Source organism: Danio aesculapii, chromosome 3, assembly GCF_903798145.1.
Source record: "Danio aesculapii chromosome 3, fDanAes4.1, whole genome shotgun sequence".
Lineage (NCBI taxonomy): Eukaryota > Metazoa > Chordata > Actinopteri > Cypriniformes > Danionidae > Danio > Danio aesculapii.
The window spans coordinates 702,397-728,105 of NC_079437.1; the positions used below are offsets into that span (position 1 = coordinate 702,397).

The 25,709-nt window shown below is 37.3% G+C and overlaps 1 protein-coding gene across 1 annotated transcript in view; it reads left to right on the top strand.

Annotated features, from left to right (window-relative positions):
* Positions 1-11,654, top strand: part of LOC130220629 (protein shisa-6) — a 444,723-nt gene extending 433,069 nt beyond the window's left edge. The window contains exon 9 of the mRNA XM_056452846.1: positions 10,613-11,654. Within this exon, the coding sequence (XP_056308821.1) occupies positions 10,613-11,238 (626 nt within the window). The 3' untranslated portion in view covers positions 11,239-11,654. The remainder of the gene's footprint in view (positions 1-10,612) is intronic.
* The last annotated feature ends 14,055 nt before the right edge of the window (positions 11,655-25,709 follow it).

Genomic DNA, 25,709 nt, shown 5'->3' on the forward strand with positions numbered 1-25,709 from the left:
TTTTCTATAGAAAGTTTACAATTTTATATTTGTGCTGTTACCAAATTATATTTGTGAATCATATAAATCATTATATTTGTGCATTAGCCGGCAGCTAACTCTCTTACATGGCTTACATGGAAAACCCAAAATCTATTGCCTTTATTCACTGAGAAACAGATAAAAATATTCATTTTCAAAATAGGGGTGAACCTATATATGAGCACTCTACATATATACACTAACAACAATGTCTATTTTATGCTCTTTTTACCATATTTTGGGCCAAATAAATGCCGCCTCAGTGAGCATAAACATTAAATAAATCTTTCTGACCCCAAACTTTTTAACTGTAACACAACGGGTTCTAGGTTTCAACCCCCAGTAGTTTGTTTCTTAATTTAGTAAGTTTGTGATCTCCTGTCAGTCGGGTGACCTTGCGCAGGACGCTCGTCTCCACAGGGACTGAACCTATAATAAATGCACTGCGGATCTCTGCGGATAAAAGCACCTGCTAAATGAAAACTAACCGGCGGAGCAGCTGGAAGACACTTTCATTAAACGCAAAGGGCAGGAGAAATTAAACATTAAAGTATTGACATGCTGCATTAGCATAGTCCAGAGCCATTATGATTAGGTGGACGACACTAAACGGCCAGTGAATCAATGACATTCTAAACCGCATCCAGAAAATTAAATCACTGAGCTGAAAAGATTTATTCATTCTTGGTGAAGTGTGAACTGACACTGATCACATCACATTCGCCATGACTATACATGTAGATGATTTTAGTCAATTTGCTGTTATTTATACAATGCTTTGCACAGTACAAATTGTTTTAAAGATGTTTTTTTAGTAATGAACACGAGAATTATATTATACTACAGGAATCAATGAAAAAGTGAAGTTACTTTACTTAAAAAGTAAATAAACCCGGTGAAACTTGTATCTGTTAAGTTGACTTAATTCTTATTATTGTGCACATACACTCTTTATCAGGTACACCTATGGAAGCCCGTTCCTGCCACTGGATATAAAAAAAAAATTATTGGAAAAAAATATATAATTAAAAAAAAACAAAAAAAAAAACATTTAATTATTTTACGTCAGAATTCTGAGTTATAAAGTCGAGATTCTGAGATATAAAGTCAGAATTCTGAGTTATAAAGTCAAATTTCTGAGATATAAAGTCAGAATTCTGAGTTATAAAGTCGAGATTCTGAGATATAAAGTCAGAATTCTGAGTTATAAAGTCGAGATTCTGAGATATAAAGTCAGAATTCTGAGTTATAAAGTCAGAATTCTGAGATATAAAGTCAAGATTCTGAGATATAAAGTCAGAATTCTGAGTTATAAAGTCGGAATTCTGATTTATTAAGTCAGAATTGCGAGTTATAAAGTCAGAATTCTGAGATATAAAGTCAGAATTCTAAGTTAAGTCGCAATTCTGAGTTATAAAGTCAGAATTCTGAGTTATAAAGTCGTAATTCTGAGTTATAAAGTCAGAATTCTGAGTTATAAAGTCGTAATTCTGAGTTATAAAGTCAGAATTCTGAGTTATAAAGTCGTAATTCTGAGTTATAAAGTCAGAATTCTGAGTTAAGTCGCAATTCTGAGTTATAGTCAGAATTCTGAGTTATTAAGTCAGAATTGCAAGTTATAAAGTCAGAATTCTGAGATATAAAGTCAGAATTCTGAGTTAAGTTGCAATTCTGAGTTATAAAGTCAGAATTCTGAGTTATTAAGTCGCAATTCTGAGTTATAAAGTCACAATTCATATAAAATAATTCTCCTGTTCATTACTAAAAAACATCTTTAAAACAATTTGTACTGTGCAAAGCATTGTATAAATAACAGCAAATTGACTAAAATCATCCAAGACGCAATTTGTTTTTAAAAGCAACAGGTTTACTCACTTTTTAAAGTAAAGTCAACTAATCGCTTTAAAAGCATAAGTTGAATGTTGTGAGAATATATATTATGTTAGCTGGGTCTACATAAAGTATTACATTCAAGCTTTGTTCCCATCTGTCTAATCGAAAGGTGACAGTGGCAAGCAAATTTCAGTGTTTGCACTATTCATGATTGTCTTTGCTGTGGGAGGTAAAGTAACCGTGCTTCTGGTGTCTTCAATCACAAGCCTGTTTGAGTACTCCTGGACTTTACCTGCTGTGAGGCGACCTGAGAGTAATGAGCAGTAATGGAGAACAATTAATCACATCTTTAACAGGGAGATGGTCAGCGAGCGGAGAGAAGAGGGAGATGCTGGACTTTCAGTTGAAAGACAAACAGCAGATTACCGATGTTGATTGTAGGTTTAACCCTATACTGGTATCATATTTAAAAAGCAAATGTCTAAGTGATCAAAATGATGCTCAATTATGTCTTCGCTACTCTGAATGGTAGTTTATGCATTTTTTTACATTAAAGGGTATCTATTATGCCCCTTTTCACAAGATATAAAATGAGTCTCTGATGTCTCTAGAGTGTGTGTGTAAAGTTTCAGCTCACAATACCACACAGATAATGTTTTATAACTCTGAAACTGATCCTTTTAGGCTTTGATCCTAATAGTGCAATTTTGGTAACTGTCGCTTTAAATGCAAATGAGATTGTGCTCTTTTCAAAAGAGGGCGGGGCTACAAATGCATGTGTGTCAGCATAGTGGCAGATTCAAAAACAAGACTAACGTCCTATGTTAATGAGGGAGAGATTATCAATAGTGGGTGGGGCTTTCCACTTCTAATGACACGGACAAAGGCAGAATGTCAATCAAAGTGTTTCTGCAGACTGTTTTATCAAGTGTGATTATAAAAAATAGAAAAGTAAAGTTCGTAGACAAACTTTATGGTGGCTTAAGAAAACTCAAAGTTAAAGTTAAGAGTTTAAATATCTAAAGTAGTTGTTAAGAAGTTTGAAACTTCACAACTAGTTTCCCAGAGATGGGCTGCGGCTGAAAGGGCATCCGCTGCGTAAAACAAATGCTGGATAAGTTGGCGGTTCATTCCGCTGTGGCGACCCCAGATTCATAAAGGGACTAAGCCGACAAGAAAATGAATGAATGAAACTTCACAACTACATATAGGTTAGCATGTTTCTATTTACAAAGTTGATGTGGGGTTTTGAGTGGTTGCTAAGGTGTTGCCAAGTGGTTGCTAGGATGTTCTGAATGGTTGCTAGGGTGTTCCAGGTAGTTGTTAATGTGTTGCTAGGTGGTTGCTAGGGTATTCTGAATGGTTGCTAGTTGGTTGCTAAGGCATTGCTAGGTGTTTCCTAAAGCATTGCTAGGTAGTAGTTAAGGCGTTGCTAGGTGGTTACTAAGGTGTTGCTAGGGTGTTCTGAGTGGTTGCTAGGTGGTTGCTAAAGCATTGCTAGGTGGTTGTTAACGTGTTGCTAGGCAGTTGCTAAGGTGTTGCTAGGTGGTTGCTAAGGTGTTCTAGGCAGTTGATAGGGTGTTCTGAGTGGTTTCTAGGTAGTTGCTAAGTTGTTGCTATGTGTTGTTAAGCAGTTGATAAGGTGATCTAGGTCATCGCTAAGGTGTTCTAGGTTGTTGTTAAGGTGTTGCTAGGTGGTTGCTAAGGTGTTGCTAGGCGGTTGCTAAGGTGTTGCTAGGCGGTTGCTAACATAAATTAGCATGGTTCTTGTATGAATTAGCTAGCATGTTTCTAGCAAAAATTTGCATTTTGTTAACATGGTTCTAGTATGAATTAGCATTTTGCTAGTATGATTAGTATGAATTAGCATTTTGCTAGTATGATTAGTATGAATTAGCATTTTGCTAGTATGATTAGTATGATTAGTATGTTTCTAGTATAAATTTGTATGTTTCTAGTATGGATGCGTACATTGTTAGCATGGATTGGTATGTCTTTAGTATGTCCAATGTAAGGTCATTGGCAGTGTTTTACAATGGAAGTCAATGGGACAGTTACTAGGGTGCGGTACGTGGTTGCTAGAGCGTGACAAGTAAGTTGACAGGTCATCAGTGATTAGCAGATTGGTAGTCTGAGTTAAATGAGCCCAAACTTAAGTCTATATGACAGTATGGTGGAAAGTTATGAGGTCACAAAGTTTGGTCCAATGTTAAGTCAATGGGACTTTTCTGAAGTTTCCGGGTCAGTTTTGGGAAAACCGTAAGTCGGATCAGTTGGAAAAGATAAAGCAACTTAATTCAGTATAGTTGTGAGGTTTGGGGTTAGTTTGGTGGTTGTAGTATGAATATTCTAGGAAGAGATGCATTCTTAAAATAGTCTTAGAAGAAGAAGACGGGAGAATAATACGTTTATGTAGAAGCATGTTGGCTTTCTTAAGCCACCATAATTAGACATTCTTTACCATTAAAAGCTGGTTATATTCACACACTGTTGCCAAACAACTGTCTTTAAACTCTTTATAAAAGTGATTTTTATAATAGCTCCCCTTTAAAAGTGTGAACGGCTCTTTTCTCTTTTATAAACATCTTGTTGATCATAAAGCACCATGTGTGTCAGAGATTGGTAATGGAAGCCCACAGTAAATGTCAATGAAGAAGAGATTTTGAACGTCCAGTAGCTCATATTCAGCCTGCGGCACTGAACTGCAGCATTAGACTGCATTACTGCACACTGCTCTGCGATCTCGGCTGTCTGTTGTCCAGATCCAGGCCTGTAGGTTTGGTTCGCTTGACCTTTTCACTAATGTCAGGCTCTCGCGTGCACACGCTCGGCCTTTACATCTGCAGTTCGCCAGCGTCTGCCAGAAGCCTGCACTGTCAGTTATGCTAATTCTGAACTACACAAAGCGGCCAATCACGCCCTGACTCCATTGGAGCCCAGATAAACAAACAGTCCAGCGCTGAATCGATGGCCGGCCTGTCAAACACATTCATCTCGGCCTCTCAGTCTCTGTTCAGCGTTACTCTCTGGAAATGATGTTTGCATGATGAGAAAAGCTGCTTTAAAAACAAAGCTGATTTATTTTTATGTGGCTTAAAGCACAATTTTCTTTATTAGAAATATTTGTTTGTTTATTCATTCTTTCATTCATTCCACAACTTTTGCAGGTTTAACCTGTCATTTTTAGGGTAAACAATATTATTATTAGTATTATGAATAATAATAATAATAATAATAATAATAATAATAATAATAAAAATAACACTAATGTTAATATATTATTATAATATTAATAATATAATTAAATTGTATTATAATATTGTTGTTATAATAATAATAATAATAATAATTATTATTATTATTATTGTTATTTTGTTTAATGTTTAATAATAAAAAATATTATTATTGTTATTATTATTAATAATAATAAAAATAATAGTAACATACTGAAATGAAATTATCATTATGTTATTAAAAATAACAATAGCATGAGTAGTAATAATAATAATAATAAAAATAAATATAATAATAATAATAACAACAATACTCATAATATTATATTATATTCATTATAATATTAATATTATAATTAAATAAAGTTGTTGTTGTTCTTGTTGTTGTTTGCTATTATTATTATTATTACTTTTGTTAAATGATTAAGTAATAATAATAATAATAATAATAATAATAATAATAATAATAATAATAAAAATAACAATAATAATATTAACACTGATGTTAATATAGTATTATAATATTAATAATATAATTTAATTGTATTATAATATTGTTATTATAATAATAATAATTATTATTATTATTATTATTATTATTATTGTTATTATTATTATTATTATTATTGTTGTTGTTGTTGTTGTTGTTGCGGTTGTTATTATTATTATTGTTGTTATTATTATTATGTTTAATGTTTAATAATAAAAAATATTATTATTGTTATTAATAATAATAATAATAATAATAATAATAAAAATAAAAATAATAACATACTGAAATGAAATTGTCATTATGTTATTAAAAATAACAATAGTATGAGTAGTAATAATAATAATAATAATAATAATAATAACAACAACAACGTTCATAATATTATATTCATTATAATATTAATATTATAATTAAATAAAGTTGTTGTTGTTATTGTTGTTGTTGTTGTTGTTGTTGTTGTTTGCTATTATTATTATTACTTTTGTTAAATGATTTAGTAATAATAATAATAAAAATAATAATAATAATAATAATAACACTGAGGATTCATTTTATAATAAATTAATTTATCATTATGATATTGTAATTATTATACATTTTTTGCTTTTTTAATGTTTTAGTAACAATAGACAAAACAATGACAACAATAACAATAGCAATGAGGAGAAAGTTGTTAATAAAATGTATTTTATATTGTAGTAATAATAAAAGTAAATAAAATACAGTGGTTAATAAAACTATTGTGATGTTTAATATTATTTTCATCTTCATTATCATAACAAACTTGCATCTATTACTATTTTTCAACATTTAGGATCTTAAGTCTTTTGTGTCTCCAGAATGTGTCTGTAAAGTTTCAGCTCAAAACACCCATCAGATTATTTACTGTACCTTTCTAAATCTGGGAAATTTAAACTGTTATGACATTGCAGCAAATGAGCTGGTTCTCTCCGCCCATCATTCCCACGTGCATGTCAGAGCCAGAGATGCATGCAGCCTTCACGTAGATAAGCAGCACAGTGACAGACAAGAATGAAGCAGATCTGCCTTACTACTGTAAGAACTTTCCCAAATGTTATTTAATATATTTGTTGTGGAGTTCAATTCAAGCCTTTCTGCAACGATGAGTCACACACAATAAAGTTTGCGTGCGTACACACACATTTAGCTTTGCACTGTTTTTGCACGGCAAATGTGACAGGATACATGTTAATATCCACTGCTCTATGGATATCCGTTATGTTAATGTACAAAATAAACATGATTTAACGTTCACAAACCGGAATTTAAGCATGTTCTTTGGACTGACATTCGGCTGAGGTGTTGAATTACTTATCGATTTTACTGTTATTTATTACAAACATGCACTGTTTTAAAAACGTTTTAAGCTTGTAAAACTCAATCTTGAGGTGCTGATGATCACAGAGAGCTGAACAGATCTTTTAATCCCGGTTGCTTTGTGCACGTCCTGTCTTGTTGATATGATTATACACATACGGAGACATGTTAATACGTGGCTGTCAATCAATTTGGTGGGCGGGGAAACCACACTCCTACATCACATTGAGGTCGGCCTTAAAATGGAAGGGATTTGGATCCTATTTTAACATCAGGAAATTTTAAAATAGAGACTTACTGTCTTTGTATCACCCCAATATGACTGTAGACACGCTATATGACACTATACCTTTAAATCAAATCTGTATTTTTTAACATGGAAAATAGCAATATACTAATACCCCCAACACCCCCCCCCCCCCCCCCCTCTCCCAATGTTAGATACAGATACAAAGTACTTTATGAAGCTAAAAAATAAAAACCAGAGGAATATCCTAAGAGAAAAGCCATATGATTTCAGCTGTTCCTTCAGAGAGAGAAAGAGAGAGAGAGAGAGAGAGAGAGAGAGAGAGAGAGAGAGAGAGAGAGAGTAATAATCAGTGGTGTGTTTTCTGTGTCTCTGTTGAGAAAAACAAGGGAAAAAGCAGATTAACAGAGCAATGAAACTGGAGAGTGTGAGCAAACAGAGACATAAAACATGTTTTACATCAGCAGAATAGTTTTCTGCAAGACCTGTAGATTGGCCTTCACTTTCACTCTTCAGGGGCCTGTTCTTTTCCAACTAATAAAACTCTGGCTTGTGTTTTCTTTTCCCACAGACTTTATTCTCTGTTTGTTTTCTGCTGATGTGACATATTTTGAAGTAGTTTTCTGTTTCATTTTCTTTCAGTAGTGTTGAGTCTCTGTTTTTATTGGTTTTTGTTTTGTTTTATTTGGGTTTTGTATTTTTTTCAGAAGTTTATTTTTTTATGTTTTTTTCTTTTTATTATTTATTATTATAAGTTTTTTTGTATTAACAAATATATTCCAAAAGTTAAAGGGATGCCAGAATTTTTAATTCACCCAAAAATTGTAATTCTACAGTTTGTTAATGTGGGTGCACTCACAGCGAGAAAATTGCTGGTTCAAGTCTTGGCTGAGTCAGTTGGCATTTCTGTGTGGAGTTTGCATGTTCTCCCGGTGTTGGCGTGGGTTTCCTCTAAGTGCTCTGGTTTCCCCCACAGTCCAAACGCATACGCTATAGGTGAATTGAATAAGCTAAATTGGCCGTAGTTTATAAGTGTGTAAATGTGAGAGTGTATGGGTGTTTCCCAGTACCGGGTTACAGCTGGAAGGGCATCCGCTGTGTAAAACATATGCTGGAATAGTTGGCGGTTCATTCCGCTGTGGCAACCTCTGACAAATAAAGGACTAAGTCGAAGGAAAATTAATGAATGAATGAGTTTGTTAATGTTTACAGAATGCAGAGATCTTACATTATGACATGAGGATCATGTTAGTGCAGTCTGACATGCTACAATCAGTTTAAGATGATAAAAATTCTGGCTCAATACAGATTTATCTGTCTGCTCTTCTTCTCCTCAGGTGATAAGGATGACAAAGTCTACATCCACAAACACCATCTGGTTGAGCACACGCACAAAAGCCAGAAACTACACTTTTTTTTACACTGTAATTGACGATCAACAGTAAAAATCACAAATGTTACCTCTTCCTAACAGGGAAAACCAGCAACGATCAATGCATGGTTATATGCTGTCGTGGCTTTGCAATCAAAAAATGTCCTTATAATGGAGGTCAATGGGGCAAAAACAGCCCAGAACATAACGAAATGATAGTCAATTTGCGCAGAGTGTATTGTTAAGGTTTTTTTTTAACTCCTAAGTATTTTTCCAAAATATGTGTCAAAATAAAATTTGTCACCAAAAAATTTCCATTTGCTGAAACACAGAGATACTTGTGGCCAAATTAAGTATCTGAATTAGCCCAGAGTGGATAAAAACATCCCCAACAGCACACAAGACCCAATCCTAATTATATTTTTTATGTGAAAGTATGCTGTATTATTATTATTATGGAAATTTAGCATTTTTTAATAGTTTTTTGAAAAGCATTACTGTAAAACATGAACGCCATTATGAATGTATTAAACATATGCTTGCTTGTTGAAAAATTTCCTAATAATGCCAAAGCATACTTATATTCATGCATCTCCTGACTCAAGTGCAGCCATGTTGCCGGTGTAGCTGGTGTATTCTGGAAAATTTTGTGGTCCTGTAACATCTGTGTTTCAAGGGCTATCTAGCTCTTCCCCTTAGTCCTACACTTCAAGCTAAAGAGAATCCTGTTAGGGGAAGGGCTAAGGGGTAGAATTGGGATTGGGCCTTAAAACAGGTTTATCTGTCTGCTCTTTTCCTCTTCAGGTGATAAGGATGATGAATACTACAACCGCAAACACCGTCTGGCTGAGCACACACAAAAGCCAAAAACTATGATTTTTTTTACACTGTAACTGATGATCAACAGTAAAAATCTCAAAAGTTACCTCTTCCCAACAGGGCAAACCAGCAACAACCAAGAATGCATGATTATATGGCGTCATGGTTTTGCAATCAATAAATATCATTATAATGGGAGTCAATGGGGCAAAAACAGCCCAGAACATAATGAAAAGGTAGTCAATTTGCGCGGAGTGTATTGTTGAGTTTTTTTTTTAACTCCAAAGGATTTTTCCTAAATATGTGTCAAAATAAAATTTAGCACCAAAATATTTCCATTTGCTGAAACACAGAGATACTTGTGGCCAAATTAAGTATCTAAATTAGCCGTGATTGGATAAAAACATCCCCAACAGCACACACAAGACTCAATCCTAATTAATTTTTTTTTTATGTGAATGTAGTCTGTATCCACACAAATTATTATTATGGAAAGTTAGCGGGGTTTTTTAAGGTTTTTTGAAAAGCATTACTGTAAAACATGAACGCCATTATCAATGTATTAAACATTTGCTTGCTTGTTGAAAAAATTCCTAATAATGCCAAAGCAAACTTAAATTCGTGCATCTCCTGACTCAAGTGCAGCCATGTTGCCGGTGTAGCTGGTGTATTCTGGGAAATTTTGTGGTCCTGTAACATCTGTGTTTCAAGGGCTATCTTGCTCTTCCCTTTAGTCCTACACTTCAAGCAAAAGAGAATCCTGTTAGGGGAAGGGCTAAGGGGTAGAATCAGGATTGAGCCTTAAAACAGGTTTATCTGTCTGCTCTTCTCCTCTTCAGGTGATAAGGATGATGAATACTACAACCGCAAACACCGTCTGGCTGAGCACACACACAAGCCAGAAACTATGATTTTTTTTTTTTACACTGTAACTGGCGATCAACAGTAAAATGGTTTTCATGGTTTTTCAATCAAAAAATATCATTATAATGGAAGTCAATGGGGCAAAAACAGCCCAGAACATAATGAAAAGGTAGTCAATTTGCGCAGAGTGTGTTTTTGAGTTTTTCTCAAAGCATTTTCCCAAAATGTGTGTCAAAATAAGATTAGTCTAAGTATTTCAGCGAAAAATCCTTCCATTTGCTGAAACAGAGAAACTTGTGGACAAACTAAGCCTCAAAATCACCCGAGAGTGTTTGAAAACATGCCACACAAGGCTTAACGCAGATTTATCTGTCTGCTCTTCTTCTTCTCAGGTGATAAGGATGACGAATACTACATCCGCAAACACCATCTGGCTGAGCCGCCACGCAGCTCAAACCTGCAGACGCATATGATCAAGCTGAGTGTGGAGCCGCCGGCACCCCGCCAGAAGCCTAAACGCGTGCAGCGGGCCATGTCTCAGGACCACGTGCTGTCCCCGGCCCGCTCTAAACCCCACCGTGACTACGGTCTGTCGTCGTACAGCGGCGGCGCCGGTGGTCTGTCCCCATACCACGGCCGAATCCTGTCGGAGGAGCAGCTGCTGTCCGCTGACCGACTGCACTCGCAGGACCCACTGCTCTCACCAGAGAAGATGTTGTCGCTGCGGCGCTCGAACCTCCGCGAGAAGGCCATGTCCCGAGCGCTGTCCCACACGGACATGTTCATGCCCACCACGCCTGTCATGGACCGCCACTACAAGATGATGAAGATGCACTCACACCCCAGCAGCTCCAACCACGAGAACTACAACACGCTGACAGTCAACAGCGCGCAGGCCGGCAACAAGAGGCAGGCGTTCGCCAACCGCCGCATGCACACAGTGGACCACCTGCAATACATCCCGGGACACCACCATCACCAGTACAGGACCGCCAGCAAGACAGAGGTCACCGTCTGAAAGACTCAGCCACTAAGGAGGTGGAGCTAGAGAAGACTGTTACAAACTGGTGGGTGTTTCTGAGTCATCCAATGAAAAGGATCCCTTTTACCTGGCCCCACCCCTAAATTAATATAAGCCAATCAGGTAGCGTGGTAAAAAATGCCCCTCAGTTTTGGTCAAGCCAATCAATTTTTCATTTGTATTATTTATTGCAGTTAACATTAATTTGATTTATATTTCTACTCTAATTTCCATTTCTGTTTATTTATTATGTATTTTTCAGGAGGAAGTTCATTTAATTATTAAGAATTTACAAATTTTTTGCATTTCTGAGTTTGTGGGAGTTTTCAAACTGGTGGATGTTTCGGAATCGACCATTAAAAATTATCCACCTTACTTGACCCCAACCCTAAACCCAGTTTGCCAATCAGCTAGCATAGCTAAAAAAAAAAACACTCTGTGTTGGTCAGGCCCAACAACTTTCCAACTGCATCATTTATTTCACTTAATGCTCATTTGATTTTAATATATATATATATATATATATATATATATATATATATATATATATATATATATATATATATATATATATATATATATATATATATATATATATATACATATATGTGTATAGAATTATATACATATAATTCTTTAAAAATTTCTGATTCACCTTTCAGTTACACAAAATTGCAGAAGTTGCCATAGCAAAAAGCATATTGTACATACGGATACATTAATCCATATTTTTAGTTTTATTTCAGGTTTTTTTTTTTTAATAACCATCTAAGAGACCATCAATACAGACCAATTTAGGTCTCTATATTGCAAACATCAGTGTTTTTAACTCAAGGATCTTTTTAAAAAAGGTGTGTTTTTCTGAATCATCCAATGAAAATGATTCCCCTTACCTGACCACACCCCTATATCGAACTCTCACTATGAGCAGATAAGGTACTCGAAAAAAAAAAAAACGCCCCCTGTTTTTTTCCACGGTCACCAATTTGGTAGCTCACGATTTTCCATCATTTATTTTAATTAACCTTCTTTTGATTTTTTTCTTTAGTTTCACTTTTTTCCTATAATTTCGGATTGTTAATTGTGTGTATTTTTCAAGGTGATTTCATTATAAAATCAGTGGTGTTTTTAAAGAAGTGGGTGTTTCTGAATCATCTAATGAAATTGATTTCCTGTACCTGACCACACCCCCAAGCCTAACTCTCACTTTGAGCAAATCAGATGATATGTTTGCAAAAAACCAACACCCCCTGTTTTGGTCATGGCCACACATTTGGTAGCTCCCACTACTTTCCATAATTTATTTCAGTTAATGTTTTGTTGATTTTAATAATTTATTTCTATAATTTCAATTTTATGTATTTTTCAAGACGGTGGGTCATTTCATTATTTTAAAATGTCAGATTTTTGCATTTCTGAGATTGTGGATGCTTTCAAACTGATAGGTGTTTCTGAATCATCTAATGAAAATGATTCCCCTTATCTGACCACACCCCTAAACCTAACCCTCACTATGAGCAAATCAAGTAACAAGCTTGAAAATAAAGCCCCTTGTTTTGGTTATGGCCCACTACTTTCATTTATTTTAGTTAACGTTTTATTGATTTGAATGATTTATTTCTATAATTTCAGATTGTTTATTTTCTTATATTTAAGATGGTGGGTCATTTCATTATTTTAAAATGTCAGATATTTTGCGTCTCTGAGCTTGTGGGTGTTTTCAAACTGCTGGGTATTTCTGAATCATCCAATGAAAAGGATTCCCCTTACCTGACCACGCCCCTAAATTCTCACTATGAGCAAATCAGGTAACATGTTTGGGGAAAAAAACACCCCCTATTGGCCACACATTTGGTAGCTCCCACTACTTTCCATCGTTTATTTCAGTTATAGTTCTATCAGTTTTCTATTGAAAATTCTATAGTTTACATTTCAGTTCTATAATATCGGATTGTTTATTTTAAGTATTTTTGAAGAGGATGGGTCATTTCATTATTTAAAAATGTTTTGCATTTCCGAGTGTTTTTAAACTAGTGATGTGTCTGAATCATCCAGTGAAAACGATTCCCCTTACCTGACCCCGCCCCTAACCCCAACCATCACTATGACCTGAACCAATCAAGTAACATGGTGGAAAAAACAACTTTGTTTTGGCCACGTTTACCAATCTGGCGACTCCATTACTTTCCTGTACTCGGATCAAGAGCTGCTTTGATTCTCCAGCGGCAGGAAAGAGCAAAAACGCAAGGGCTTCACATATGGACGCCGGACTCGATTTTGTCCAGATTCACCACTGCAAACGGCTACGATCCTGCACTGACTTTATACATACAATAACACGAGCTGCACTGTGAGGCCGACGCTTGGAGTAATGCTGCTTTAATGGAAGACGCTCGACGAGGATGTGTTTGTTTAATCCGAGAGATCAAATGTGAAGTATTGTTGCGGTTTAGAATAGCGGTTTTCTTACGTGCGTATGTTTTGAAATGGGATTTATTTTGTGGATACTTCAGTGTCACATGATCATGTGGGAATGAGAATAATATGAGCATTTGATGAGCATTTCTAATTATTACTTGTCAAGCAGCGATCCTTTCTATCATTATTCTTTCGCACCGGAAGATGTTTCATATTTGGCACACTGATAGATGACAAACTGATCTTCAAACATAAACAAACCTAATCATTGTATGTCCAAGTCAACGAGATGGAGGGAAGTTTAGCGAGTGAAGAGCATAAAAATGTCCACTGCAATGCAGTCTTGGGTTGCGTCCAAAATCGCCTACTACTCAGTAGGTACTGCATTTGTATTTGATTTTAGTTGACGTTAGAAAAGTAAGTTCTATACTAGGGCTGTGTGATTTGGGGAAAATATCTAATTGGGATTTTATTTTATTTTTTTCCAGATATCGCGATTTGATTTGTGATTTAATTTTGTAGTCAAGTCGTGGCATCAGTTCTGCGACAGCTCTTAAAATTGACCTGCTTTTGTTCGGTGTCTGTGACTTTGAAATCAAAATATTCCCATATTATCAATGCTGTTTTTCTATGATATTAATTTTTCTATTAATGCTTCTGAAGCAGCAGATGTGATTATCCCACATGTCCATGTTTTCCTGTTTGTTTTCTTTTTTTTTTATTATTATTTGTGGGCTTTCCTCATAGTTCGGTCGCGCAATTCTGATTGGGCAGAATGAAAGTGTGCTCACTCAATTGGCTAGTAAGACTTTCACACACAGACGGTAGTCACGTGTTTGCTCTGGGCGGGGGAAATCAAATAATACATATTTATTTCATATCGCAGCCTATTGCGATTAACTAATCACAACGTTTCAAATTGCGATTCGATTTCAGTTAATTGCACAGCCCTATTCTATACAGTATGAATGTGAATAATATCAATGAAACTCAGATGTTCTACATCCGCCATTTTGTCATGATCACGTGATCTACCCACATGAGTGGCGTCGCCTCACTCCCATTCATGAATTCTCTCGTGGTGCATCATGGGATAGCGTAGCGTGCATCAGATGCACACTTCAGAATCTCGCCGGAAGTAGTAGGTCATCTGGGCACTTCTCGCATTCTGTTTTTCGAATTCGAATAATTTGGACGTACTACTAGGCTCGCATACTGATTTCTTGACTCGCATACTGATGTTAGCATACTATATAGTGTGGAAGTATGTGGTTCCAGATACAGCCTTGATGTGTATTATGACAGAAAAATGACCTGAGGTCACCTGCACAGTTTTGGCACAGCACCACCTAGTGGTCAGGAGCTGTTTTTGGATATGTTTTTGCTTATAACTTCTAAACACAAATTTGGACTCTCGCAATCTACATAATCAAACAGAATCAAACATAACAAACATAAACAAACATTATCATTGTACGTCATTGTACGTCCAGGTCAATGAGACCATGAAAATGTCCACTGCAATGCAGTCTTGGGCAGCGTCTGAAATCCCCTACTACTTAGTAGGAACTACATGTGAATTTGAATTTACTACTCGACTGCTTGAAAAGTGTGTTCTATACAGTATAAATGGAGCTCAGGTGTACTACATCCGCCATTTTGTCATGATCACATGACCTACACACATGAGTGGCATCGCTTCACTCTCAATCATAAATTCTCTCGTGGTGCATCATGGGATAGCTAGATGCACACTTCTCGCCTACTGTTTTTCGAATTCTAATAATTTGTACATACTACTCGGCTTGCATACTGTTTTTAGCATACTATATAGTATTAAAGTATGTGATTTCAGATGCTGCCTTGGTGTGTATTATGACAAAAAAAATGACCTGCCGTCATTTGCACAGTTTTGACACAGCACCACTTAGTGGTCAGGAGCTATTTTTGCTTAAAACTTCTAAACACAAGTTTGAGAGTGGCATACCAAGATTAAGGTTGTTTTGGCCATTGCCATTTTTAGTTTAGTCCAAAAATACTATTTTTTATCAACATGTTGGACATATTATCGAAATTGTCAGGATTTTCAGATATTTTGATTAATCTCAAAATGTCTTCAGTTGTATGTTCTTTGTCTCAGTCTGACTGCCAGTTTTTATCATTATTATTAGTCATCAAGGACACTTTAAATTGATAAAATGTGGAATTTTACAAAAAACATTTTTGTATTTTGCAATTTCGAAATGCCATTTACAAAACTAACAAAAAAATAGTATATTTTATAATTTGTTTAATTTCCATGAACTTTCTTTGATTCATTTAGCGTTTTTAAATAGTGTTGAAACAACAAAAAAAACTGTTGTTTTTGTATCTAATTGGAATACTATTGTTTATTTAAAATAAATGTAATGTGTATTTAAATAGCCATACACCCAAAGCGCCTAACAATCATGAGGAAGGGAGGTCTCTCCACACCACCATCAGTGTCCAGCATCCACTTGGATGATGCGACGGCAGTCACAGGACAACCAGCTATTGGTGGAGTGGAGAGACTGAGATTCAGCCAATTCAGTGGATGGGGATGATTGGGAGGCCATGATGGGTAAGGGCTGATAGAGGGAATTTGGCTAGGACATCGAGGTAACACTCCTACTCTCTACGTGAAGTGCCATGGGATTTTTTTAATGACCACAGAGAGTCAGGACCTCAGTTTAACATCTCATCTGAAAGATGGCGCACACTGATAGTATAGTGTCCCCTTCACTATACTGGGGCATTAGGACTCACAGACGCAGCTTGAGCACCCCCTGCTGGGCTCACTAACACCACTTCCAACAGCAACCTAGTTTTCCCACGTGGTCTTCCATCCAGGTATCGACCAGGCTCTGCCCTCCTTAGCTTCATTAAGTAACCGGTCTTGGTCTGCAGGGTAAGATGGCTGTGGCCAAACATAAAAATATCATATTAAATTTTAATAACTGTTTCCTTTTTTCATTTAGAAAAACCCAAATGTATTTTAGGTATATATAAAATCCCCGAATAATCAAAGTAGATTGATTACTGGAGGATCATGTGACACTGAAGTATACTGATGCTGAAAAATCGGCTTTGAATCCCAACAATAAATGCCATCTCATAATATGTTCACACAGAAAACAGGTATTTAAGATAGAAATAATATTTCACAGTTACTCCTGCATTTTCTATCAAATAAACACAGCCTAGGTGAACACAAGGGACTTTCAGAAACATTAAAAACTGTAATTCCTCCAATCGTCTGTCCAGCAGTGTGTATAGATTTATGATTTCTAACAGTAGCGATAGCGAATCTTCTTGAATATGAACTGGATTTAGCACTTTAGCGAGTGCCTCTTCTCCACACGGGTCCCGAATGGGGCCTCAAGGGTTTAAAAGCACAATAAAGCAGACGTGTTTTTTCTTTTTCTTTTTTTTCTTTGAGTTGTCATTGAGTTTCAGTGGACTGTGACGTCTCTCCGTGACTGTAAATACTCTCGCTTTGCTGCACTCCAACACTTATGGGTTGCTTTTTCAGTTTTCATCGCCTCCGTTCGGACGTTTTCTAGCATAATCAACTCAGCCGACGTATATTTGACCACACGGATGTGTACAGTAATGTGCGTGTGTGTGTTTTTTAAACTGTACTTGTAGACTAATGGTGAATAAATTTGATTGATTCAGACATTTCTACGCATTGTCTGCTGGTTTTCATTAGAAATCTTTTCTTATTCAGGATTCGTGACTTGTTCTTCTTTAGAAACTAAAGGGTGGTGATGGATAGATGGCTAGGTGGATGGATGAGTGGATGGTAAAGTGGATGGATGGTTAGGTGGATGGATGAGTGCATAGATGGTTGGGTGGATGGATGGATGGATGGGTGAGTGGGTGGGTGGGTAGAAGGATGGATGGATGGATGGGTGAGTGGGTGGGTGGGTAGAAGGATGGATGGATGGATGGATGGGTGGGTGGATGCGAGGTTAGAAGAATGGATGGGAGGGTAGGTGGTTTGGATAGATGGATGGTTGATTGGGTGGAAAGATGGTGGGTGGATGGATAGATGGGTAGGTGGTTTGGATGGATGAGTGGGTGGGTGGATGGATGCATGGTTGGATGGATAGATGGGTTGGTGTGTGGATGGATGGATGCATGGTAAGATAGATGGATGGATAGATAGGTTGGTGGGTGGGTGAATGGATGAATGAGTGGTAATATGGATAGGTGGTTGGATGGATGGATGGATGGATGGGTGGGTGGGAGGATAGATGGATGGATGAATAGATGAATTTGTGAGTGGAAGGGTGGATGGATGAGTTGGTGGGTGGAGGAATGGATTAAAGGATGGATGGATGGATGGATGATGGGTAATAAGATAGATGGATGGATAGATAGGTTGGTGGGTGGGTGAATGGATAGACGAGTGGTAATATGGATAGGTGGTTGGATGGATGGATGGATGGATGGATGATAGATGGATGTATAGATGCGAGGTAAAAAGAATGGATGGGAGGGTAGGTGGTTTGGATAGATGGATGGTTGATTGGGTGGAAAGATGGTGGGTGGATGGATGGATATATGGATGGATGGATGGATGGGTTGGTGTGTGAATGGATTGATGGATGGATGGGTGGATGGATGCATGGTTGGATGGATGGGTTGGTGTGTGAATGGATTGATGGATGGATGGGTGGATGGATGCATGGTTGGATGGATGGGTTGGTGTGTGAATGGATTGATCGATGGATGGGTGGATGGATGCATGGTTGGATGGATGGATGGGTTGGTGTGTGAATGGATTGATGAATGGATGGGTGGATGGATGAATGGATGGATGCATGGTTGGATGGATGGATGGGTTGGTGTGTGAATGGATTGATGGATGGATGGATGGATGGATGGATGGATGGATGGATGGATGGATGGATGGATGGGTGGATGGATGGATGTGTAGATGGTTGGATTGATGTCTATGGTGGATGAGGAAGCTCTTAATTTGAATAGTATCATTTGTGTTTTGAAGATGTATGAAGGTCACTGGGGATCAGACGACATGAGGGTGAGTAATTAATAACACAATTTACATTATTTGTTTAAACTAACTCTTTAATAGGAATTGGCTCAACTAAAGTGAACAGTTCAAATTATATTCATGATACGGCAAATGAAAGTGGTTTGACCTTGTTGAGTTCTATTTAACTAAACTAAGCTGAAATAACATCATTCAAATGTGTGGAGATGTGTGGCATAATTACTTTTGTGTTACACTATAGGGTTGTTGAATGCTTGGTTCTGATTGGCTGATGAACATTCTCAGGTGTGCAGTTATTTTAGCAGGTTTTGAGCGCATTGCAGCTCCATATCCCTACACCGAATGATTTCAGTGATTTCACAGCTACAACAGCCAGAAATCACATCAAAACACAACAGAAGGCTTTGGATGAGATGTGTGAGAAACTAGTGCTACACACAGGAGCAGTTTGAGGACAAAACCCTGAAAAAAAGTCTGAATTACAACATCTGAACAGTGGCTAGACTCTGAGGAAAGATTATGAGGAAATAATGCACATATGAGGTGTATTGTCGAGCAATTCAACATCCTATCGTCAATTATTTTTTGGGAGTGTGTTCGTAACCCTACAGAAGACTCCAAAGCAAAATTCAGAAGCTTTAAAGCAGTCCAATAAAGGCTGGTTTTCAGTAACAGTGACACCTCGGCTATCATAAAAGACTCCGTCTGCGCTGTTAAATGATCAACATAATGACCAGATGGCCATTATTATCTCCTTTAATGATGAAAAGAAAGAAAAGAAAAGGAAAAACAACCCTTTCAAAGAGCAGCTCTCCGCCTCAGATCTTGCAATCAATCTGCGAGATGCTTTTTCAGCCCAACACGTTCACACATTAGCCGATCATTCATCTGGATGTCATTAATGATTCTGGATGTTGTTGTTTTACAGATGTTTTGTGCGTCTCTGATTGAGTGTTTTGTGGCCTCATGCATACGAGATCAGTGTTTGTTTTCTCCAAGGCCTTTCGAGTCAAATGAACCATAAGAAGCGCTGGAAATCTTCAAAAAGCAGAGCTCTGGAGATGAAGAGCTTCGTGGAGAGCGAAGATAAAGTGTGTGTGTGTGTATGTGTGTGTTAAGCAGCAGGTTTGTCTTTGGTGCAGGAGTTTGATCTCATCTTTAAAGAGCTTTTGTGTGTGTGTGTTTTCTCAGGTTCAGAGAGAAGCGCGGGCTGATAATGTCGATTATTCAGAGATTGTGTAACAGACAGACCATCAACCTTATTTACAGATTCATCTGTCGGCTGATGTGGAGCAGATGTTTTGTTGCAAGTTCTTTCTTGTTTAGTTACGTTTGTCGAGTTGATAGTTGTGATTTCAGTGAGGCTCTGTATTGGTCGGTTTTTAGGGTGTACTTACACTAGGCACGGTTGGCACTTACCCTTACTTCTCCAACGGCCCACACTCACACTGCATCTTTACCTTCCGAGCCTGAGCACGCTTACATCGATGATGTGACTGTTCAGTTTAACAGAAGAGAAGCGCTCTTGCTCCATACAATAGAGATTGCTTTAGTTATATTGCTCCCTTAGGGTGAAATATACACAACCTTTCTTCAAAATCTTCTATCAATCATAGACCCAAAAAATGGAAGCATAGGACGTCACCATTTTAACGTATACTGAATGCTATAATGTGCGCCTGAGAGGAGATTTGACTTTCCAGTGGTTAAATGTCGACCTCAACAAGCATAGAGTGTCAGAATACCCATTTAGAGCCATTCATCCAGCTGATGCGTCGCAATATCTACTTTTGTGAGTTTGTTGGCTTTTACAGGTCGTTGGGTTATAAACGTTATAAAAACTGTGGACGTGGCCTGCTCTGTAAGGCTGAGATTGCCATCTAGGGGTCACTGGTTAAATTGCATTTGTACATTTGCACGTGGTTCGAAAGATGCGCACGGATCAAGAGTTGTGCGCGGATCAAGAGTTGTGTGCAGATCAAGAGTTTCATAATCCAAATGAGCACCACCTGATCCACTCATGCGCAGATTATGATTCAGGAACACGAGAGAGAGCATGTGTATTCACAAAGACAACTTCTGTTTTTACAAAAGGCTGCACATTTATTTAAACCTGACTTTTTTAGACGAAAGTGTTGTAACGCAGGATTGTATAGTTCAACCCAGACTCATTCTGAAAACATGGTCCCGTGGACGTTTCTGGAAACCGCAAAATACGTCCCTGGAGGTACGTATTTTTGCAGTTTTTGTTTTCGCAAATCCACGAGAGGCCGCTGTGTGCGCTTTTTTATATCTCAAATTTCTCTTGCGAGTGTCGTTCGTGCCCGCTGTTTTCGTGTAAACCCACTAAAGGCCGCTGTCGACCGAACGTCTGTCTGACCGACTGTATGACTGACTGGCCGACCGACCAATCGACTGACCCACCCTCCTCCTTCCCTAAACCCAACCAATTTTATCGATTGACCCACCCACCCACTTACTTCCCAAAACCCAACCAACGATTTACAAAAGCCGCCCAGAAAAAGAAAAGCCCTCATCTGATTTTTACCACGTTTTCGGATTTTACCACATTCTCACTCTGTTATTCTCTTGTTCATTTTATTTTTTGGATACTGTTTTTGTCTTACCTGATTACTGGACCCGCTATTCCCCGGAGTCGAACCCCATCATCGTTGTCGTGGTCATATCCTCTCTGCATCTCAAGTCCGCTGACGTACGCGATGAGCTAACTAGACAAACTGGTTGCGGCGGGAAAGCCCCATACGGGGTAAGCGGTCAGGCGGTAAGCATGAAAAGGAACGGCGTCACACCGCCCTGTATTCGTTAAAAAAAATGAAATGCAGCCATATGTACCACCGGCTACATAATTCACGGTCTCCAGAAACGTCCGTGGGGACTGTTTTCAGAATGAGCCTGGGTTGCTCAAATCGGTAGGTAGATGTGCACCAGTGGTGTAAAGTAACACAATTACAAATACTCAAATGACTGTAATTGAGTAGTTTTTCTCAGAAGTTGTCATTTACTGAGTAGTTTTATAAATGTGTACTTTTACTTTCCCTTGAGTACATTTTTAGTGCAGTATTGGTACTTTTACTCTACTACTTTCCTTCTACCTGCAGTCACTACTTTATTTTCTCTTGTCTATGATGATTGGCTAAAGTATCAGTCCTGTGATTCTTGTCCAATCAAATCGCACATAGAAAGTAAATCATGACATGACATGATAAGACATGAGCGCCTTATAAATGCACCAGACCTTTTGAAAGTATTAAAAATGTCCAAGAAGATGTCTAAAATCTTTACACGCAATAACTCAGAGACGGTTCATAGACTGCATGTCACTGATGAGAAAATGAAGGATGTCGATTGTATGATGACTGAAATGCCCAAACAGCCTTAAACAATCACTATAAAGAACGAAAGAAGAATGGAAATAAGGGCTGCATGAAGGAAGGATCGAACAAGGAATGGAAGGAAGGACCGAATGAAGGAAGGACCGAACTAATGAAGGAAGGAAGGAAGGACCAAAGGAATGAAGGAAGGATTCAAGGAAGGACTGAACCAACGAAGGAAGGAACAGATGAAAGAATGAATGAACAAAGGACCTAATGAAGGAAGGAACAAACGAATGAAGGAAAAAACAAACAAACGAACAAATGAAGGAAGGAAGGAATATAGGAAGATAACTGAATGCTCTACAGAATGTTACGTTTACACATCTCCGCATAAACTGCATGCAAACGCAGGAAAACTTCCTTTTCGCACACGTAAATGAAGGTGCATGAATGCAAAAGATAATATTTGTTTTCACGAACATGTGTATATGTGCGCATATGTTAAATTCACAGACTCATGTCGAAAGCCGTTTGTTTGTGGATGTAGAATTGCATATGCAACATTAATAGAGCACGTAGATGACAGAGTGGGCATTTCAAATAATATATATTGATTAATTTCATCCCACACGGTTATGACAAACGATTCATTCGCGAATTGCCCATCATCACTACAGTCAGAGACACAAACAATGGCAGGCCAGAGACTAACAATTTTTGCAGTGATTCTTGTTATTTTTAACTCATCGAAGAAAAGAAGTGGATTGTTCTTAAGTGTAGATTATGTGCAAGTAAAACTCTTGACCGCTGCAAGAAACACAACATCGAACAAAAAAAAAACAAAACTGGATGCAAAGCTCTACACCCGCACCCCTCCTCCAGCTATGATTGACATCAGTTCACGTTCTCCAGGTAAAACAATTAATTTGACTAAACTAGAATAAATGATTATTTCTTTATTGTTTAGGAGATGCAGCCACTGTCTAACGTTTCTGTAGAAGCAACTACGTTCTGTAATATAGTAAGTTTTTTTCTCTTTTGAGAAACGATTTACACATTTGTTAAGGCCACGTGAAGAAATGTATTCAGTGTATAAAGCTCAAAGATTTATTTAGGTTTGGCGATGTTTACTTTATCCTCTTACTGTTCATTTTTAGTTATTAAACATGGTTTTTGCCTGAATTTAAATTATTTCATGTTAGTAGTAATTAAAAACAGTTTTTATTCTAGCCAAAATAAAACAAGACTTTCTCCAGAAGAAAAAAGGAAATACTGTGAAAAATTCGGTAACGCTTTATAATAACTGCACACTATTAATCATTTAATAAGCATTAGCATACATTTATTTCATTATCTGTTAAGCATTAACTTTACATTAATAGACGTTAATAAGCAGTTTATAAATACAGCTACAAAAGCCCTATTCTTGAGTAACAAGCACATTTATAATGTGCTTAAGATTCATCCTTTGTTAATGATTATTTACATTACTAAATTAAGTATTTCATTATTTACAAACTAGTTATTTAAGAATAGTTGGTGCTATTTTAAGATCGTTCAGAATGCATAAGTAAATAATTAATAAACTATACAAATCAACATTCATATATCCTATTATTCAGGCGTGTATTAATAGTTCATTTGTATGTTGATAAATGCTTTATTAACTCAACTTCATGCAGTTTTGTGACCTAATCTAAAGTGAGGACTATTATTGCTTTATAAATCTCTTATAAATGACAATTTATTCAGGTTCGATTTTATTCTAAACAGGAAAAACAAAACCAAAATAAATGACTTTATTCATTTCTATTCATTTGAAGATACGCAAATGAAATTGTATCAAATGAAAAATAAATCTTTGTAATCTTATGTAAAATAAAATGACTGTACAGTTTAAACATCGCTAAATAACATTGAAATGCTGCATCATAATACACTGTTAAATTGTTATATTGTTGTTGTTTTATCTAATCTTATTTAACTGTATTTTTTGATAATTGTATTTTGCAGCCTGATCTCACGAGAAAACGTAGGTATTTTATGTTTTGTCAGTTTAGTGGATAATTCGTACAGATTTGTATGAATTCCGTCGTACGAAATTGTACGATTTTAGAAAGGAGGCGTGGCATCTGACCCCACCCCTAAACCCAACCGTCATTTGGGGATGAGAAAATCATACTAAACTGTACGAATTAGCCACTAAATCAAAAAGTTACCAATTGCCGTGAGATTGTGTTGGTATTTTGATACTCAGGGGTGTAGCAACCGGGGGGGACGGTTTTAGAGACAGACCATTTAGAAACAGGTGATTAATAATTATAGGAACGTATGATCTCATACAGCCGTCCCCCCCACTTTTAACATGTCCGCTATGCCCCTGACTCCTGTTATTCAGCAATGTTTAAAGTTTACAGTACTTTTTTTAGATAAGATTGCAAACATTTATTGTTTCATTTGATACTTTTAATTGTCATTTATAAAGGATTTACAAAGCATAAATAGTAGGGGTGTCAAAATTAATTGTTTCTTCGGTGCACCGCAATGCAGATGGGGACAATTCGGTATCGGTTTAGTAATAATCATAACCGGTTATTATGTACTGACGTCATTTATCTCATATGCGCTCTGTCGCGAGGAAGGCGAGCGCGGGTATTTACAACACTACAGGCGCCAACTACTTAAAAATTTCACTGTGTGTGTTTTCTGGAAAGTCTTTCACTGGCACTTACAGCAGAAGACCCTATTTCTCTGCGATTGAGGGAATGAAAGTACTCCATTTCTCTCTCTCTCTCTCTCTCTCTCTCTCTCTCTCTCTCTCTCTCTCTCTCTCTCTCTCTCTCTCACTGTAGCCCATTTCACCTGCTGGCGTGACTTTCCTCTCGGCTGGTGGCGTGACTTTTCCTGCCCTCTCTTTACCTCTCGGCTGTATGCATTCCCGCGGCTGTACCTGTGCATTGTCGCGGGACCCGACCAGATTTCATGTGGCGCGGGAATAAATTTACTCTGGTGTCATTTTAACAGGAGTGGACTGTCTCACAATATCGCTCCCGAGTGAGCGAGCAAGCAAGCGCACAAGTTTGTGTGTGAGAATGCGCGTGTGTGCGTGTGTGTGTGTTTGTTTGGTGCTGTCTATGTTTCTGTATGTGTGTGAATGAGAGACAGTGTGGTGCTGTGTGTCCATGTGTGTGTGTGTTTATACAGACAGCTTGTTATAGCCACCCCCCAAAATACAACACTGTGTATGGAAAGCATCGTCAATGCACCGTGATGCACAGAAATATCGAATTGAACCGAATCGATGGCATGATAATCAGAACCGAACCGAACCGAACCGTGAAACCAGTATAGTTTCACACCTCTAATAAATAGTCTTTACTTTAGATTAGGTCACAAAACTGTATGAAGTTGAGTTAATAAAGCATTTATTAACATCCAGAGTGACTATTACTGAATAATAAAATATAGAAATGTTGATTTCAATAGTTTATTCATTGTTTAACTCAGGGGTCACCAAACTTGTTCCTGGAGGGCCGGTGTCCTGCAGATTTTAGCTCCAACTCTAATCAAACACACCTGAGCAAGCTAATCAAGGTCTTACTAGGTATACTTGAAACAATCAGGCAGGTGTGTTGAGGCAAGTTGGAGCTAAACCCTGCAGGGACACCGGC